General features: G+C 40.7%; 1 protein-coding gene across 5 annotated transcripts in view; it reads right to left on the bottom strand.

Moving 5' to 3' along the window:
• Positions 1–20,907, bottom strand: part of Ap2b1 (adaptor related protein complex 2 subunit beta 1) — a 124,543-nt gene that overhangs the window by 65,121 nt on the left and 38,515 nt on the right. For all 5 annotated transcript variants that reach the window (XM_059271350.1, XM_059271349.1, XM_059271353.1 and 2 more), the window contains exons 8-14: positions 20,381–20,501; positions 20,165–20,260; positions 17,533–17,648; positions 14,884–15,049; positions 13,668–13,766; positions 8,465–8,724; positions 5,446–5,638 (exon numbers count right to left, since the gene is read on the bottom strand). In XM_059271350.1, the coding sequence (XP_059127333.1) occupies positions 5,446–5,638; positions 8,465–8,724; positions 13,668–13,766; positions 14,884–15,049; positions 17,533–17,648; positions 20,165–20,260; positions 20,381–20,501 (1,051 nt within the window). The remainder of the gene's footprint in view (positions 1–5,445; positions 5,639–8,464; positions 8,725–13,667; positions 13,767–14,883; positions 15,050–17,532; positions 17,649–20,164; positions 20,261–20,380; positions 20,502–20,907) is intronic.

Below are 20,907 nucleotides of genomic sequence, written 5' to 3'. Positions count from 1 at the left end.
GCCAAAATAAACCCTTTTTGTCACAGGCGGATTATCTCAGGTTTTGCTTATAGGGACAAAAGTGACTAGCAAACTGAGGCCAGCCCTTAATTAAATCTCTGCACTGACAAAAAGGAGTTTCAGAAGTCACACTGAAAAATGTAATGGGTAAAATGAGACAAGAACTTACGAAGATCTCTGTGGTGGTCTGAATAGGTATGGCCCCCACAGACGCATGTATTTGAATGTTTGGAACACAGGGAGTGGCACATTAGGAGGTGAGAGCCTGTAGAGGCGGGCTCTGAGGTCTCATATGCTCAAGATACAGCCCGTGGGGCACACAGTCTCCTGCTGCCTGCAGATCAAGATGTAGAACTCTCACGGCTCCTTCTCCAGCACCATGTCTGCCTGCACGCTGCTATGTTTCCAATCATGATGATAATGGACTGAACCTATGAACCTGTACGCCAGCCCCAGTTAAATGTTTTCCTTTATCAGAGTTGCTGTGGTCATGGTGTCTCTTCACAGCAACAGAAACCCTAACTAAGACAATCTCTCCACACAATAAACTGAAAACTCAGTCCTTAAGCCACTGCAAAGGAGAAATGACAATGCAAAACTGGAACTGATGCAGAATTTCCTGTGGGCAAAGCACTCAAAACCATTAATAAAGTATCACAGGACAAACAAACACAAGGTAAAGAACTGCAAGGAACAGCGTGGGAGGCTTTGAAAAGCACACACTAGAAGTTAGGAAAATGCAGCTCTTCTAGATGCTGCTCTCATTTCAGCTAGGGACAGAATACTTCTAGTAGGAAGTCCTTCCTCAGAATAAAGGGCACTTGGAATAATATTTTCTTCGTATTTTTTGATACACAATAGCACCATTCAAATAATAACACACAGCATCTCGGATGAACAAAAGACCAATTCAGTCAAGGCCTCTGTTGACAGATTAAAAGTAAAGGCAACAAATAATTGAGACTCAATGGTTATTTCTACAGTCTTCACAGGTATCAGACTCTTGATTGTAATATAACACACAGACAAGAGTAACTCACATGGACCTCAGGTCATCTTCTACACTACATCAAACCAGAAGGATATGCACTGTGAGAAAAACTATACCTAACCTAGAACAGGCAGCTTTATAGATTATCAATGGCATTAATAGACACAGCTTCCAGTACAAAGAAATGAAAAAGTCAAGGTAACTACTTATGTAAGCCTACCCCTAAATCGAATGCCATCATGCTTTACATGTAGAATAGACAAAGCACTTAGTTACATTTTACTTGAATTCTCCACATTAAGTTGAGTTTACAGTAACAGAAGTGGAAATGATCTGTGGAGCACAAACAGAAAGAGAAGGATGCTGAAGAGCATCAGAAGTGGCTGTGACACTGCGAGAACAGGCAGGAGTTAATTTTCATTCACATTTTGAGCTAAAAGGCGTTCCATCTCTAAAACTGCCCAACTTCCCGATTTTCAAAGGTGACTGCCCCCTAAAAACAAAACATAAACCAAGTAGGCCTCAGGAGCACGGTGTGGCTGTTCTGCATCACAGAAGCATCCCAGTCTACTCTGCTGTAGGAGTCTCAGATTCTGAGTCCTGTCATTAACAGGAGAAAGCTTTACTCAGGCATGATTAGTAAATTAATTAGTATTTCCTGAACACGGCAACTCTAGGAAAAGGTCACTGACGAGCATAATCTCTCAAGTACGGCAGTGAAAGAAGAACCTAAAAAGAGAAGACTGAAAATACCTGCTAGTGAAAAGAAACTTTTCAAAAATGAGCCAATATGCTGGGTATGCTGGTGCACACCTGTGATCCCAGCATGTTCAAGGCTGAGGCCAAATAGGGACAGAGTGAGATCTTGACCAAAAAAGTAAATAATCCCAAATATAAAATGCCCTCAATTTTTTCAGTCTCCAATATATGTATATCTGGTCAAATTTAATTTCTAACCTTGACAGACTGAATCACTTAAAATCACAATGGCAAGAAAAAAGATAAACTCAGAGATGTCTAGTTTTCTAAAATGTCATTTTTATTTATTTTACTTTATTATTTATTTTATTATTAGTGTGCATGTGTGCATGCATGCAAGTGTGCATACATGTGTGCACACAGAGATCAAAGGACAACCTTTAGGAGTTGCTCACTCCTTCCACTCTGGATTCCAGGGACTGAACTTAGGCCATTGCTGGCTAGAGCTGTCTGTTTTTGTAAGCTGTGTCAAAGAAGCTTGTCAGAAAATTTTTTCTATAGAGAAGTCACTGTTTGGCATAAGAGATTAGCTACCTAATTCCATTTGGAATTTTATTTGGCTCAATGTTCTCAATCCTGGCTGTAAAGTTAAAAACAGCTTGAACAACTTAAAAAAAAAAGGGGTATCTGGGACCAGGCTTGGTGGTACACATATTTAATCCCATCACTTGGGAGGCAGAAGCATGCAGATCTCTGAGTTCAAGGCTAGCCTGTTCTACACAGTGAGCTCCAGGCCAGTCAGGGATACATAGTGAGACTTTGTCTCCAAAAAGATCCTGGTCCACAGACGTTTTATTTAATTGCTCTTCTTGCTATGTACAAATAGTATTGCTAATATTTTTAAGTGGAACTGAGGTGGAGTTAAGTATTAATCTAGAATGAGAATCCTAAAAAGGTAAGGAGCTGGCAGGTAAAACTCATTAGCAGCACACCACTGACCTCCATGGAGTGAGGTTTAGTTAATACCCAACACTAATTCTGGGCCTTGGGGCATATGCCTGCAATCCCAGCACTGAGGATGCTGAGGCAGGAGGATCACCAATTTGAGGCTACCTTAAGCTACATATGAAGAACCTGTCAAAAACAAACAAGCAAAAACTATAACAAAAAAAAATTCTGCCTCAAAAGGAAGATGGAAGGCAAGGACCAACACTCAACATCCTCTAACACACACACACACACTGAGAGAGAGAGAGAGAGAGAGAGAGAGAGAGAGAGAGAGAGAGAGAGAGAGAGAGAGAGAGAAATACAACCAATCAAAGCAAAGACAAAACACCCAAATACCAACTACTAGGTTTTACCACAGCCTAATTAAATCAGGATCACTCTGGTACAAGATCTTTATACACATTATTGTGTATGTGATATATTGTTAAATGCTACTATAAGGCAAGGTTTCATTTAAGAAATGGCACTATTTATACAGGTTATAAGAAAACTGGAATTATTTTCCTCTTTAGATAACTTGAACAGGAATTTTAAAAGTGTCACAGTCCACTGATGCCTCAGAAACTCATTTTCCATGCAGCTAAATTTGAGCTTCTCTTGTGATATTCTTGTAAAAGAAATTTCTGTTTTCTGAGTGAATATATTAAACTACATCCAGATCCAAAGTAAAAGTAAGGGCTGTTAGCACTCACATGATGGCTCACAACTGTCTGTAATTCCAGTCCCAGAGGATAGGATGTCCTCTTTTGGACTCTGAGGCACCAAGCATGCATGTGGTACACATTTAATTAATTAATTAAGGAAAGTGCCATTGACTTTTTTTTTTTGTTTTAAAACAAGGGTCTTAGGATATAGCCCTAGCTGGCCTGAAATTTCCTATGAAGACCAGGCTGGCCTCAAATTCACAGAGATCCACCTGCTTCTGCCTCCCAAGTGCTGGGATTAAAGGCCTTTACACTCACTAATTAGGCTATGCTGGCTGGCCAACAAGTCCCAGGAATCCATCTGTCTATGTCTCTGAGTACTGGGCTTACAAATGTGTGTGCCACTATTACCTGTTTTTTTATGTGGGTGCTGGCAACCAAACTCAGGTTCTTACCCTTTAAGACTTAGCCATCTCCCTAGCTCCTCCTGCAGCCTTTTATCTTTAGCAGTACTTACAATGAGTTTTATCTTTATGTGTTACATTATCTGTCCCCCATTAGACTGTGGGCCTGGTAACATCAAAATCAGGGCCTCTTTTCCACCTCCGTTTGTCCTTAGATTGAATGAGTCCATCATGAAGAAACCCTCCAGGGAAAGCGGCAAGGAAGTTAAAGCATAAACCTAAGGATATAGTATTCAACCTAGAGTTGATACATTAGTACAACAAGAGCTATTTTCATTTCTTGGGCAGCTCCATGATACTGAAATTATTTGTCTAAAAAGGCTATACCCCAATGCGGAATGATGACACAATACTACTCTCCTTCTACAATCAGTCAAGCCCAAATGCTATATTCATAAGAAAGAGGACAGGGTGTTTACTAGTGACAACAAGTCTCTTGCATGGTCTGTGACTAGACTCTGGATGCAGTGCACAATTCACAGAGGTCTGACTATTACCTTAGTGGACTCTCTGGCAACCAAAACTTAAACACACCTATACTGACATGGAAAAGCCAAAGATATCACAATCTTCATAAAGCTTACGAGACAACCGAATTAGATACAGAAGAGAACAAGCAGTTTTGTTTCTATCATCTCTGAAAGCGTTTTTCCTACCTATGGTGTGTGCCTTCCAATACTGCTGGGAAATACATCAACTTGTCAGGCATCTTGATAGTCATCAGAGTATCAGACACCCGTGCTGTAAGTCCCCCAAGGTTAAGCGCCTGATTTGAGGGAGCCGTGTGACCTATCATTTCCCCAGCCTTTTCCCCAGGCACTGACTGTTGCCCTTTGATAATTTCTCCATCTTGTACGACAGCAAAAATTGGTGGCCCATGTCCACAGACGTTCTGGACTTTGGAGCCTTTTATTATTAGAATCCTGGAAGCTAATTAAATTGGAAGTATGACAAAGGCAGAAATGAGGAGGAAGGGGAAAAGTCAAGCAGTTCTTTCCAATTGTAATAAAGGTACATTTTAGACAGAAATGCTCAAATAACTGCCTCAAAACATCTCAGAGTTGGAAAAGGCAAAACCAATAAATGTTTAAAAGAGAGAAAATATTTTTAAAAAATTTTTTAGAGTATGTGCATGCTGAAGCAGGGTCTCATGTAACTTAGGCTTGCCTCAAACTCACTTTGTAGCCAAGGTTGACCTTGAACTCCTGATCCTCCTGCTTCTCCTCCCAAGTGATGGGATTATAGGTATGTACCACCACACCCAACAAGGCAGAGGTTTATAGGCCTGAAAAATGGTGACCATTATGAAGCCACTTTAATGATACTCAGGACCAAAGGAAAATGCATAAGAAGTTAAGAAGCAGGAAAAATAATGAACTCTGGTAAGGGCATTAATAATTAAGATAGCCAAATAACATTTTGGCTAAATACCAGAAGTTCTATTTATAAGCAGGTCAACATGATAAATCTATACATGTGCAGACATATTCCATCCCAATAATGAACAGAATGGTAATGAACTCTCTAAAGATAGATAATTCTGTCCTTTACAAAGGACATTTCTGCTCATCAAAGAAAGCTGAATAAAGTTCTCTAGTCCATGAAGAACTAAAAATAACCAAAAGAAGGAGATGCTTACCAGGCTATCCAGTCCTCCTCCCAAAAGATCCACAGCTCCCATCTGCATGGAGGACACTTGCGGCACATTCACTGGGGGACCCAGGTCAAGATTTAAGAGATCCCCCAGAAGGTCCCCTTGAGAGGGGATAACCTGAGGCTGCTCCAGGTTGGTTGCAGTGGTGGTGCCCACAGGACTATCACCTGCATCAGTGCTGTAATCAAACACAGAGGAGAAGTGAGAAAAACCACCTTCACCCATGACACAACCAAGCCGCAAGCAGATGTCACAGATATAATCACAAAACACTGAAAATGCAATTAAGGAATTAAACAGGGCTGAGATGGCTCAGTAGATAAATGTTCCTGCCATCAAGTTCAACCCACAGAGTGGAAGGAGAGAACTGACTCCCACAGGTTGTCCTCCATGAGGCATGTACACACACACACACACACACACACACACACACACACACACCAAATATATGTTACAAACAAAACTTAAGTAGCCTTTGACAAGATCTGAACATGGAAGAGTAAGGAGAAAGACAGTAAACAAACATTAAGGAAAAGATGAGTGACGTTGCCAATAGGAGAATCTGGAAGGATGATAAAAAAGAAACAAGACACTCAGGTATTGTCGCTTTTGTCCTGGTGTTCTTAGTACATGCTAAAAACACATTCTACCACCAAGCTACAACCACAACTTCAAGATGCTTAATTCTGTTATGTATTAAGAAAAATAGCTACAGATGCCCAGCAGTCAATTAAAGACAAGTGACTGGCAGCCAGAGCTAGACAATAAACTTAGAAAGAAATTTATACACACATCTCAGGTAAATGATCAGGGGAAGGTGTGTTGTTAAGAGCAGGGGATCTAGATTCATCTAAGATCAAGTGTAGGTTTTACATAGTGTTAACTGTAGGTGACAACTCTATGACAAAGTTTCTTCATCAAGAGAATGCAAACAATACCACCCAAGCCAGGCTATCAAAGTAAGGACCCAATGAGAGCATGGTGTAAGTGGTAGACTCTTGAGTCTATCAACAGTGACTATGGCCCCTAAGTTCCCGAAAGGAGTATGAAGAGAAGCACAGGAAGAAAAGGTTCAGACAGACCTTTGAATTAACCAAGACCAGTAATCAAAGAAGAGAAGGAACAGGTGTTATGGCTTGAATCTGAAATGTCCCCCACAGGCTCTTGGTTTGAACATGCAGTCCCTAGCTTGTCACACTATTCTGAAGGCTGTGGGGCATTTAGGGAATAGGGCCTGGCTGGCAGATGTAGATCACTAGAGGCAGGCTTTGAAAGGTATTCCCGGCTGGCTTCCTGCTCACTTCTGTGAGAACAAGCTGCTGTCTCACACTCCTACGGCCATGAATAGGGGTGTTCCTGTCCCCGTGCCTTCTCTGAGGAGGAAACTGACTTGGAGGAGGAGGCAGCGAGGTATCATAATCCTGAATGGTCTCCCCTGCAACACTTAACTATGAATCATTCCACATAGCCCCCTGAAAAACGTAAAAAGAAACCGAGGGGACCTGAGGGGTTTGCTGCTATACATCGGGCTCAACAGGGTGAATCACTAGGATGTTTTCCCCTAATTATGGGAAATGAAGCATGGGAGAAACATCCCACCTGGGAGCCTTCAGGTAGTGCTTTATTTCATGTCATGAGTGTATCACTAACTTTTGTTGCAGAAGAGTTAGGCACGGACCTTACAGACATGCCATTTGCAGCAATTCATTACATATATATGTACCGTCTTTTTGGTTTTTGGATAGGTTGGGGTGCTAGGAATTGAATTTAGAGGCCTTAGAGGTGTTAGGCAAGCACTCTACCACTGAAGTATATTCTCCAGCTATCAGCCTCACTTATACCAAAAGGTATTTTTCTTGTATCGGTCTTTAAAGACAAAAATAAAGTACAATGGCTAAGGGGGCTTTGATAAGGACCTATGTATAATAAAGCCTTGCCTGCAATCCCAGCTTCATGGGAAGCTGTGGCAGGAAAATCAAAGCTTCTAGGCTGCACAATGAGTTCTGGCCAGCCTTGGGTACATAAACCCTGCCTTAAAAAAACAGAAGCAGGCCGGGCAGAGGTGGCACATGCCTTTAATCCCAGCATTCGGGAGGCAGAGGCAGGAGGATCTCGTTAGTTCAAAGACAGCCTAGGCTATACAAAAAAATCCTGTCTCAAAAAACAAAACAAAACAAAGCCAACAAAAAACAAAAGAAAAAAGAGTTTATTAGTGTTCCTCTTCTCTGATTATAAAATTGAGGGGTTAGAAAGCAAGAGGTGTATGTTACTGGTGGTCTGCTCCAACCACACTTTCCCTACTCATCTATCAGACTGATTTGGTGAAACAAAGCAAACTAGGCACATATAACTGAAAGCTCTATCTGTGTATAGAATCTAAGCTGTTTATACACTGCAATCCTGCAAAAGCATTTCATAGTTTTACTGTAAGTCATTTACACAAGAGAAATAGTATCTAATAATGTTTTCTGTATGTGTGCATGTGCCACCCCATAGAGGACAGAGGACAGCTTGAGGTGATGTTCCAACTCAGGTGTCTAGTTTGTTTATTTTTTTTTTCCATTTATGTGCATCTGTCTGTGTTTAAGTTATGCTGCATGTGTTCCATGTCCCAGGAGACCTGGAAGCCTGCTGATTAGTTTGGCTAGCCAGTGAGACCCAGCACTTTCCTGACTCCGCCTTCCCAGTGCTCAACTACAAGCACTCACCACCACGCCTCACTTTTCCACATAGGTTCTGGGGATCAGATTTACTGTGTGTCAAGGGAGCTAGCTCCTCAGCCCCAGGATCTAATAAATGACCAGACTTAAGCAACTTTCAAACCTTATCAATACAGAAGGCATTTGCCATAATTTCCTACAGTTTTATTGTACTCCTAGGCTGGAACTCAGAGAAAGAAGCCCTTTATGTCAGCAAGACTGCAGAGCGCACAGCAAGTTGCTTTCCAGGTACAGAGCAGAGAAAGACAGACTGACTAATCAACAACTTACTTCTCACTGCTTACCTCCCATGATGAATTGGCAGGTGTTTGCGATGAATCCCATGACTCCCTTCCACAAAAGCATTTGGAGGTTTATGGTACACGGAGGCCAAAGAACCAATGTGGCAGATGAGCTCATCCAGGAGGGTAGGCTCAATTAGGTCTGTCTCTTCAGAGATCAACGGCTTCTCAGACAACACTACTTCTTTGGCTGTGACAGGGTCAGTTGAAAGAAGGCGCCAATAAATATAACCCCGATCTCGAAGGTCAGGGTTATCAGAATCCTAAAGCAAGCAAAGGCAAGGAGATTTAGATGGATCTCTGTCCACAGCAGCAAAGTGCCAGGTTACTGTCAATGTGCTGCTGTAGTGACTTACACAGATTAGCTATTAAAACGATACTTTATTTGGATTTAATAATAGTTTATAGTTACAATTGTATATGCTAATGTTTCAAGGAACTTTAACATATACTGAGATGGGTTCATGTTCAAACTCAAATTCAAAGGCAAGCTGAGAAGAAAGAAGCCACTTTAATCCAGCAATAGTTAAATGGCCTTGGAAAGTAAGAATAGTATTTTGAATTATTATATTAGGTCTGGCAAGATGGCTCATTGGGTAAAGGCACACGCTGCTAAGCCTTGTGACCTGAGCTCAACCTCTGGGACCTATATGGTAGGAGGAAAGAGGACTGACTCCCCACAAGCTGTCCACTGACTTCTACAAGCACAGTGTGACAAGCTGTCCACTGACTTCTACAAGCACAGTGTGACAAGTGTGCGCACATGCTTTCTCTGTTCCCTCTCTCCCTCTCCCTCTCCCTCCTTCCCTCCCTCCCTCCCTCCCTCCCTCTCTCTCTCTCTCTCTCTCTCTCACACACACACACACACACACACACACAAATAAATAAAAAAAAATGTGTCAGCCTTTAAAAAAGGATTTTTTTATTTTACTTGTACCAGTGTTCTGCCTGCATATATGTAAATACACTATGTGCATGCAATACCCAGAGGACAGAGGAGGGAGGGTGTCAGAGCCCCTAGAACTAGAATTACAGATGGCTATAAGCAGCCACGCTGGTGCTGGGCAATGAAGACAGGTCCTTTGCAAGAGCAGTAAGTACTCTTAACCACTGTGTCATCTCTCCAGCTCTCATGTGTCAGCTTAAACAAAACCCAAACCAAAACTTTTATATAAGCCATATGTGGAGGCACACACCTATAACTCCAGTACTCAGGACGCTGAGGCAGGAGAATTGCATGAATTTGAAGGCAGCCTGGGGTGTGCACTGAGAACTAGGCCAGTTAGGGCTACATAGCAAGACCCCATCTCTAAATTAATTAATAAATATTAATAAATATGTGCTATGGAATAATCCTTCAGCACACTGTGAATATATGTCACTATGATTGGTTTAATAAACAAGCTGACTGGCCAATAGTTGAGCAAGATAAAGTTAGGCAGGAAAGCCAAACTGAGAATGATGGGATGAGGAAGGGCAATCAGAGGAGTCACTAGCTGGATGGAAAACAAGTCGGACACACAAAATGGGATAGAGGTAAAAACCACGAGCCTCATTGAAGCACATAGATTAACAGAAATGGGGTTCAGTTGTAAGAGCTAGTTAGTAGCAAGCCTGAGCTATTGGCTGAGCATTTGAAATTAATATTAAGCCTCTGAGTGATTATGAGAGCGGCTACAGAACAGGAAAACTCCGCCTACAAATATGGCCATAAATATTAGCAGGAATATTCCTAACATATATTCTACCTTACATCTGTTTTCTCCTCATATGCTCCTTTAATTTTTTTATTTTTATTTATGAGTATATACGTGTACTTGTTTATATATGTACTACATGTGTGCAGGGCTTGTGGAGAACAGAGGTGGTTATCAGATCCCCTGGAACTGGAGTTACAGACATTGTGAGCCACCATGTGGATGCTGGGAATTGAACCCAGTTCCTTTGCAAGAACAGCAAGTGCTCTTAACCACTGAGCCAACTCTCCAGTCCTATAATTTCCTTCTTGATTCAAATATCTATATGCATCTCCTATGGAGACACTGGCTAAGTCATAGTAATAAAAAGACACTACATACAATGCCTGACTAAAGATTTCATAAAGGAACTATTAACCAAAAAAAAAAAAGAACCAAAACCAAAAACAACAACACCCCACACAACCCAGCATCAAACCATTAATGAACATATAAATGTATGTGCTTTCAAAAGGAGCAACACTTGAGTTTAGTGCTCCTCTTATTGTGGTTTTAAAATAATTTTATGCATGTTCACGCCTTAAAAATAACTATACCCTGCTGAGTTTAGTGGCACATGCCTTTAATTCCAGCATCTGGGAGGCAGAGAAGGCAATTCCCTAAGTTCAAGGCCAGCCTGGTCTACATAGTAAGACCTTGTCATGGAAAGAAAAACAAAAACAAACAAATTGTAATCACGCCACACCAAGATTTACAAGGGTATAAAATAAAAAAGAAACCTCTCACAATTATCCAATCCCCTCCCACTTTCAACTCTCCACCTCCAATAACCATGACAAGCATGCTGTTTGTGTGTCTGTCTTAACAGAACACACATGCTTTTGGCATAGGAAGCAGTTTTATCTTATACATACTGCTCCATAAGCTACTTTCATACATATTTATACACATAATAAAAATTAAAATAAAATGTTAAGATATTTCCAAGAGCACTTTTTACAAATGAATTTTTAAGATATACAATTAGTAATAGGAAAGTGACAGCTCAAAACTAGGCAAAGTAATATAGAAGAGATTGAAATTCTGATAATAGATGAAACAGGTGAAAAAGACAGGAAAATAGTTAATATCTGAATCGGACTCAATGTGCAGATACACATCTTCACTGACAATTGTGTTAAAGCCAGCCTGTTCTCATATTCAATTAAAGACATTACTAAGTCTGATGGACTGGTGATCATCATATTAGCTTCATTACAATAAAGAAATTATTTTGATATTTATAGATCTGAAATGGTGACCTGATTTTCTTTTCCACTGCTGAAATTTGAACGTAGGGCCCTGTGCATGCTAGGCAAGTGCTATATGACTGGGCTATGTCCCCAGCACTTCAACGATTTTTTTTTTCAAAGATTGATTGATTAATTGATTATATACACAGCATGTATGACTGACTGCAGGCCAGAAGAGGGCACCAGATCTCTTTACAGATGGTTGTGAGCCACCATGTGGTTGCTGGGAATTGAACTCAGGACCTCTGGAAGAGCAGTCAGTGCTCTAAACCTCTGAGCCATCTCTCCAGCCCAACGATTTTTAAAACTTATTTTGAGACAGAGTCTCACTAAGTTTCCCAGGTAGACCTTGAACGTTTTATCCTCCTGACTCAGCCTCCCCAGTAGCTGGGATTACAGGCCTGTGACATCGGGTCTGGCTATGACCTGGTCTGTAAGGCCAATGGCCACATTCCCAAATTAGATTCCACTTGAATGTCTTTTCTTCTGATCGGAACTATCTTACTTGGTGGTTAGGGCTAATTGTTAACTTGACAGAATACATAATTACCTAGAGATGGGTCTCTGGGCACTCTGGGGAGGGAAGGTGTAGTATCTTCATTATGATCATTGATATATATAAAAGGCCCACTCTAATTGTGGGTGGGGGTCCTGGTGATATAGACGGAGAAAGGGAACTGAGCAGCACACATGCATGCAGTTCTCTGTTCCCCACTAAAGATACAATGTCACCAGCTCCCCTATGTTCCTGTTCCTGTGACTTTCAGTCATGCTGGACTGTAATGTGAACTGTGAGCCAGAATAAATCCTTTCTCCCTTACGTCGAATGTCAGAGTATTTTTGTTTGTTTGTTGTTGTTGTTGTTTGAGATAGGGTTTCTCTGTAGCTTTGGAGCCTGTCCTGGAACTTACTCTGTAGACCAGGCTGGCCTCGAACTCACAGAGATCCACTTGCTTCTGCCTCCCGAATGCTGGGATTAAAGGCATGCAACACCAGGAAAAGCATCATATAATTCAAGTATCAAAACATCTAAGGAAACAGCAAAGCACTTTAAATTATCTCTGAGAGAAAGGCACCTCTCTGAGAGGAGATAAAGCACATAGCATTTCATATGAAAGCTGAACTCACCTAGAGGATATCAGACTCAATGTTATTTTCACATATGTAGGTTTATTATCAACAAGATAAAATCCAAATAAATTTTTTCAAAATTATCAAGAAAACTAGAGTCAGTCAATTTAATTTTTTTTAAATTTATTTTATGTGTATATGTGTGTGCCTGAATGTATGTATGCGCCTGCATAGATTAGAAGAGCTGTGGGATCCCATGGAGCAGGAGTTACAGTTGGTTGTAAACTACCATGTGGGACCAAAACCAGTTTCTCTGTGAGAACAACAAATGCTCTTAAGTGCTGAACCATTTCTGTACCCTCAGTCAGTCGAACTACAAGCTGCATTAGTCAGATATAATTTAGCAGAATTTGTTAAGAGGCAGAATTTTAATATTTTCAGAATTAAAACCTGCCCCAAATGAACCTTCTTGGGAAGTTTCCTGGCTAGTTTCATTTCAACTTGACACAAGCTAGAGGCATCTGAAAGGGAAGCGCAATTAAAAAAATACCTTCCTGTGCCAGGAAGTGGTGACGCACACCTTTAATCCCAGCACTCTGGAGGCAGAGGCAGACAGATCTCTGTGAGTTCAAGTCCAGCCTGGTATACAGAGTGAGCTCCAAGACAGACAAGGCTACACAGAGAAACCCTGTCCTGAAAGACCAAAATACACAAACAAACAAACAAACAAACAAAAAAAAACGCCTTCACAATATCAGACTGTAGGCAAGCACATAGTGTATTTTCTTAACTAGTGATAGATAGGGAAGGACCCAACCTATTGTGGAAGAGGCCAACCCTGGGTCATATAAGAAGGCAGGCTGAGCAAGCCATAAAGAACCAGCAAATCTGTAAGCAGTACCCCTCTATGGGCTCTGCATCAGCTCCTGACTCCAGGTTCCTGCCAGGTTTGGGTTCCTGCCTTGACTTCCCTCACTGGACTGTGATTCATGATGTGTGAGCCAAATAAAGCCTTTCTTCCCCAAGTTCTTTTCCTTGTGGAGTTCACCACAGCAAAAGCAGCCTTGAACAGGACAAGAAGTGTCATCGATTCTCACCATCTGAAGCATCACAAATCAACCCTCCAGAAGCTCTCAGATCTCTCACCTGTGTGGCCAAGCTCAAGACCTGTTGGACCAGCTCCTGTGTTTCTGATGGCTTCTTGAGAAACAGCTTCACTATGGCGGTAAGCAGCGTGAGCTGCACCTAAAAAACAAAATTCAACATAGTAAATGAGAGGCAGCTTCTCGTTTCCTCAGCTATGAATTACTGTTGTTATTAAGAGATGAAAGGTCAGCCAATGGAATGAACAGCAGCCAAAGGTGATCTCTGAAATAATCAACTGAACACTCACTAGCCTCTTATTTTCCAGGTGCAGTTTTGTATCAGAAATGGCTTGTTTCTGGGCCAGATTCTCAATTGTTTTCTTTCTTTTCAATAAAAATTATTCTTATGTGTACATGATGTGTATAAGTACATGTGGCACAGGCCACATGGAGAGGTCAAGGACAATTCTGTAGAGTCAGTTCTCTCTGTCCACCTTTACACAAGTTCCAGGGATCAAACTCAGGTCTCCAGGCTTGTGCAGCAATCACCTTTACCCTCTGAGCCAGCCCTCAACTGTATTTTATAAAGTAATAAAACTGGCTCTTGATCAAATTGTGTATTATTTACTTTGGCCAAAGCTTACAAGCTTGAAAGACTTATGAAATCACTTGTCATACTGGGATAAGAGCCAAAACAGAATTATGTCAGATTAGAGCCAATTAGAGGGAGCCTGCTGTGATACTATTAATATTAAACCTATTAAAATTACTATATTGAATTACATACACAAACTTCTATTTGCTATGAGCACAAATGCCAGAGAGAAAGGGCTTAATAATCTGGCTGCTTCTCTGGGCCTTTGACTCTAATTTTATAGGAGAGGGACAGATGGGGAGAAATCTAATCATCCACAGAGAATCTTTCCAAGCCTCGCCAAGCTGTACTGTAATGAGCAACAGCAAATGCTAAGGACAATATGTAATCATCTTTAAGTGACAGAAAATAAAAATCTGATTACTGCTCTAAACCACCTCAGGGAAGCTCACTTCTGGAGCAGCACCCGCAGCAAGAAAGAAATCAGACTACACAGGTCCTTCTCACTCTCTCAGGGCTGAGGCCCAGCAACCTATGTTTCAAAAAGCCCCCAAATGTTCCAATACGCATTAGTCTGTGGACCACTGGCCTAAGCTCTACAGCTCTGTTACTCTAGAAAGCAGGACTCATCAAAAGGGTCATCCCCTGAGAAACAGAAACCATGACATATAAATAAACTTACCTGGGTACTTTCATCATGAAAGCCCTCCAGGAAGCTCTCTAGTAATTCATCCGCATTATCGATTCTTTCGGCGTATTCTCCTACAATCCAAATCATAGCTGCTCGAGCATCGGGCTCATCCAGGGAGTCCAAGTTCTCACAGAGAGTGGCAATGATACTTTCATACCTGTTACAACAAATGGACTACAGTTACTAAAGATAAAACTAAGAACTGGATTTAACAGTGGAAACTAGAGGCATACACCAGGGACTCCAAGCCAAATCAGCAAACTACAAAGGATTTTAGTTAGCAGAATGTAGTAAGTCAGAAATTTATGGCTTAAATTTTTCTTCAAATATGCTTTAAAAATATCTTTTAGATTTATTTTATTATTTTGTGTATATGAGTAGCTCGCATGTATGTACGTGTACCACATGCAGGCCTGGGACCCGCAGAGGTCAGAAGAGGACACTGGTTCCCGAGGGAGTGGGCTTACAGACGACCGTGAGCCACCGTTCTTCAATTACATTTTCTTTTTTCTTTCCCTCCCTCCCCCTTCCTTCCTTCCTTCTCTCCCTCTTCTTTCCTTCCTTTAAAGACAGGGTCTCCCCAAATAGCCCTGGCTGTCTTGTAATTCACTATGTAGATCAGACTGGCCTTGAACTCATAGGAATCCACTTGTCTCTGCCTCCTGAGGGTTGGTACTAAGGGCATACATAAGCTACCATGCCAAGCTCAATTACGTTTCAATAACTAAGCTTTAAACTTTCACAAGAGTTCCTGAGACAGATTTCACATGGAAAAAATTAACCTGTAGGATAAGAGAACCCTGCTATCTTGTGTCTAAAAACAATCCTTCTTTAAGTACTATAGAGAATTTTCCTAGTATGCATTTTGCCTTCATTGTAGAAAATATTTAGAAATCTCACTTTCTTTTAAGGAAGATGGAGTTAGAAAACAACAGGAAACTATAACCCTGTCTCCTATTATACTTGTCATTCTATTTTTCACGTGTGTGCGCATGCGCACACAGAGGTCAGAGGTGGACATGAAGTATTTTCCTTGACAGCATGTTCTACTTTAATGGAGGCCAGGTCTCTTTCTGAAACCAGAGCTCATCGATGGAGCTAGTTGAGCTACCAGCTTGCCCAGATAGCCCGTTTCCTGGCACTAGGTTTAAAAGTGGGCCATCAAGGATGCTGGACTTTTTCTATGGCTGGCAGGGATAGGAACTCTGGTCCTCATGCTTGTGCAGCCAGGGCTTTAACTGAGCAATCTCCCAAGAACCATCTACTTTTTGTAAAAGAAATCTTCATGTTCTAGTGCACATATTCCAATGACCTGTTTCTATGAAAGAAATTCAATAGGTTATTTTTAGTCTTATAGATCTATGGCCTTCTCGTGTTCACCATGTTGAATCTATCTTCTTCATTAATGTAGTTTTAAAAATGTTTTTTATTACTGAGGACTGAACCTAGGATCTAGCACATGCTAGGCAAACTCTTTCTCAATGAGCTGTATCCCAGCCTTTTATTTCCTTCATGATTTAAAATTGGACCTTGCTGAGTTGCTGCAGCTGACTAGAACTTGTGCTTGTCTTGCCTTAGCCTCCTGAGTAGCTGAGACTATAGGTCTAGGCCACCAGCTCAAGCTGGTTAATGTAATTTTAAACATCAGAATGAGATAGACTAAATTAATGTGGATAACTAGTATACTAGGTCAAGTATCTGCCCTATTCCTACTTATTAAACCAGAGTTTTGACTGATTTCTTAAAATTAAATTGTCATAACCCCTTATTTACACAAGTATTACATATTTCTCTGTTGATCATATCGAGATACACACTTTTGTTTTAACCTATATAACAAAACAATTTAGAAACCTGACCCTCCATTCTTTTGGGAATTCAGTAAAAGGTGGTGGTCGTCTTTCTAAAAATAATTCTTCTCAAAACAAAACAAAACAAAAAAAACCATACACACATGAATTCTGACCTGCCTGTCTTCAGAACCAAAGTATTTGTTTTATTATTTTTGTTTTATAAACTAAGAACCCTCAGTCTGGAAATTTTATGATGTGAAAATACAGACACTGAGTATCTGTGTGGAGGAACTACAACACTTCCTTAAGAGGACAGAGGTGGGCAATTCATTGCAATAAATTCTGTCATTTCCCACAAAATAGCAGGTCCCATGCAAAGTAAACAGCATGGCTGTTATTGGCCTGCTTTTGTGAAAGAGTGGCCACATGATTCGTATATGTTAAGACCCTTCTGAGAGGATAAAATATATAATCATTTGTCTAGCATAAAGTAAGAGTGTGTCCAGACAGCAGGGAATATATAGGTTTCCTGTTTAATGGTAACTGCCAACAGACAGTATATACTCAAGCAGAGCTCCATTTTTACAAAAATAATAAAGCAGATGGGTACGGTGGCTCATGCCTGCAATCCCAGCACATAGGGCCAACTTGAAACCCTATCCCCATCTCTAAACGAGAAGTTTAGTCTCTGTTGGCTACCCACTTATGTATCTCTGACTTTTAATAAAGAATCTAGTATGACCAGTTATATTAAGAGTAGTAATTCTTACCTAGTCAATTTCAAAGTGCCTTAGTTAAACATTTCCCAAATAATTTGAGAAAGAAGATTACAAGAACTTTGACATACTTGTTGGGGTATTTGCGGAAGATGTCCCTGATGACAACAATTGCCTCTTGGACCACATAATTTACTTTGGTCTGGATTAGATCAAGCAATGTGCTTACACAGCGTTCTGCTGATTGCTAGGGAGAAAAATATCAAAACATAAGTCAGGTAATCTATCCAATAACACTATCTCAACACAAAATGGAAAAAAAAAAAAAAAGGAAATATACAGGTACATTCACTAAACTAAACAGGCACTAAATTTGCTAAAGCTATACTAGAGGCTAGATCATCTGTTGTATATCAATATTAGAAATTCTAGGAATATACCAGCTTTTATTCATTAGAAAACAAATTGAAAAATATTTTGGTTTTGTGTGTTTTGCTAAGAGTAAACCTAGGACCTCACACAAGCTAGTCAAGAGCTCTACCACTGAGGTATACCTCTATCTCCCAGATAATTCAGTTAAGTGAGTAAACATTATCCTGGATAACTGGAAGAACAGAAATAAGAAAAAAATAGCCAGGGTATAAGGAAAGAAAGGCAATTAAAGAATATACCTAAGTTGGAGGTCCTTGACTACAATTCTTTGGAGACTGCATAGGCCTTTTTGATGTTTTAAAAAGACTTCTTCACTCTTTTCCCCCAACCCCTCACCCCACCCCCACGTTTGTGTGTTGTGGAATATTTGTTTAGCTAGGCAAAGATGTGTTACATTTGTTTATGCTGCATTTGTTTGACTATATGAAGATGTGTTGCTTTTGCGTTATTTAAATAAAATCAACCTGGGCTCAGAGAGGTGGGGTTAGCAACTAATTGACAAGAAGTTGCAGAGAGGAGCCTAGTGTGGGTGGTTTTTGTAAAGTGGGGGCGGTGTGGAAAGAGGGAGGCTTCTGTGGACACCAGCAAAGAGAGAAAGTTAGTCAATTACTACTCTAACTCTCTGAGCTCACAGGTCTTCACCCTACCCTTTGAATCTTGAGTTTTATTAGAACCATAGAGATTTAGTTAAAGCTACCTTTAGTTAAAACCTCCTTTAATGGCAGCAAAAGAGCCACGGTCTGAGGAAACAGAATCACCCCCAGGCTATGGCCTGAGCAGCCACCGTGAGGAAGATAAACCAGCATTTGTGCACACATACACACGCTGGTGCTCATGAAGAGCCCTGGAAACTGGAGTTACAGGAGCCTGTGAGCTGCCTGCTGTGGGTGCTGAAATGTGAAACCCGGTTCTCAGGACAGATCAGAAAACACTCTTAACCACCAAGCCATCCCTCTCGTCTTCTGCACAGGGTGCTCTTAAACCTCCTAAAAGGAATCGTCAAATTTTGTATGGACTTACAAAATATTTTACAAATATAAGGTCCATAGCTTTCATTTTCTTTTCAGTTATCTATGGCTCAAAAAAACCCTAGAATAGAGATTAATCTATTAATCTTTTACTAATTGAATATGGAATGCAAACTGATACTGATACTATGATAGATTTGTTTTTCTTTTAGGACAAGATTGTGAGAAAAATCCCCAAATCCAAGGGTAAGTCTATCATTGTACTATCATAGGTCACTAAATCATGTGCCTCCTGTTAGGATTCAAAAAGTACACAGCGTTACCTAAAACTCATGAGTATCACCATGCCTCCAGATTTAGTCATGTAAAGGGGATGGAGGTAGGAGATAAGTGGAACCATTACGATACAGTCCAGTCTCTGGAAAGTCTGTAAGTCTAGTCAGCAATCAGTATGTGGTATTAGGGCCAGCAGGATGGATCATCAGATAAAGGCACTTGCCACCAGGTCTACTGACCTGTTTGATCCCTAGGAGCCTTATGGTGAAAAGAAAGAACCAACTCCTACAAGTTGTCCTCTGACCTTCACATACATACCCTGGCACATGCTGTCTCCTCAAACAATATATATAAATGTAAAAAATAAATAGGTAGTATCAAAGTAAGTTAAAACCAAAACAAAATACAACACCTAAGGACACATGTTACCAAAAGCAAGTGTGGAAAGAACACAAAATTAAAGCTAGGCAGAGTGGCTCATGCTTGGAATCCTACGCTTGGGAGACTGAGGGAGAGGGAATGTGATTTTGGAGCTAGCCTGTACTGCACAGAAAGACCCTGTCTTAAGTAAAACTAACAAGACCCCCAAATGCTTGGGGAGGAGTGGGGTATGTTGAAAAGATAAAAATCTGTAACTAATAAACCAATAGATAATAAAATTATTTATAGATATGGATGTAGCAAAAGAAAAACCAACATAAAAGAGAGTTGAAAGTGATACTTTTTGGAAAGTAGGGCTAAGTAAAGAAGGAAAAGAACCAGGGCAGTGGCTTTTCATTAAAAATTCTTTAATCTGGGGCTGAGAAGGCTCAGGGGTTAAGAGCAAAAATGGCTGCTCGTCCAGAGAACCTGGGTTAGATTCCCAGCACCCACATGGTGGCTCATGACTTAGGGGGTCCTGGCTAATAACGTTACTTAGCACACACAGTGTACACAGACATAATGCAGACACAACACCCATAAACATTAAATTATTTAGTTCATTAAGTATATGCTTTATCATTTTGATAAACTGCAATTATACATACTCTAAAGTAATGAACACTTGGAACCCCACACCGTGTGACCTCCTCCTCTGAAGCCTTACCTCCACTTTGATGGCACACCGGCCAATGGCCCTCACGGCTTTGCGAACAAAGTCCACGTCGACCTCAGTGGCATATTCCTTTAGCTCTGCCAGGACCTGTCAAATATCCAACAAGTGGATACCATTTAAAGATTCTCAAACAGCAATTTCATGCCTTCTGAATACCAGATCTTAAGCTCTAAGCCAGCATAAATTTGAGACAGCTGAAGGTCTGACCTGAGCAATGTTGGCTTGGGATGCAAGACGAATCATGATGTCCAATTTCTCTAGTTTAACATAGATAGGATCATTGTACTTCACAAAGAAGACTTTGATTTCCTGCTTCAAGATTTCAGGCCTGTGATACACAAAAACACAAGAAAGGAAGATGACCAAACATATTTACTGACATGTCCTGCTCAGCCTTTCTGACTGTCCCCTTTAGGGGAAGAAAACTCCTTACAAGTGTCCCGTATAAGCCTCTATTGTTGTGAAATATTATTTTAAGATGTGTTACATTTGTTTATGCTGTGATACTTCTTTCTTTCTTTTTTTTTTGTTTTTTGTTTTTTCGAGACAGGGTTTCTCTGTGTAGCTTTGCGCCTTTCCTGGAACTCACTTGGTAGCCCAGGCTGGCCTCGAACTCAGAGATCCGCCTGGCTCTGCCTCCCGAGTGCTGGGATTAAAGGTGTGCGCCACCACCGCCCGGTGTGATATTTCTTTTAATGATGGAAGATGTGTTGCATTCTTTTATGTTGCATTTG

Source organism: Peromyscus eremicus, chromosome 8a, assembly GCF_949786415.1.
Source record: "Peromyscus eremicus chromosome 8a, PerEre_H2_v1, whole genome shotgun sequence".
NCBI classification, from domain to species: domain Eukaryota; kingdom Metazoa; phylum Chordata; class Mammalia; order Rodentia; family Cricetidae; genus Peromyscus; species Peromyscus eremicus.
The sequence above is the reverse complement of the archived record's forward strand: the minus strand, read 5'-3'. Positions and strand labels throughout refer to the sequence as shown.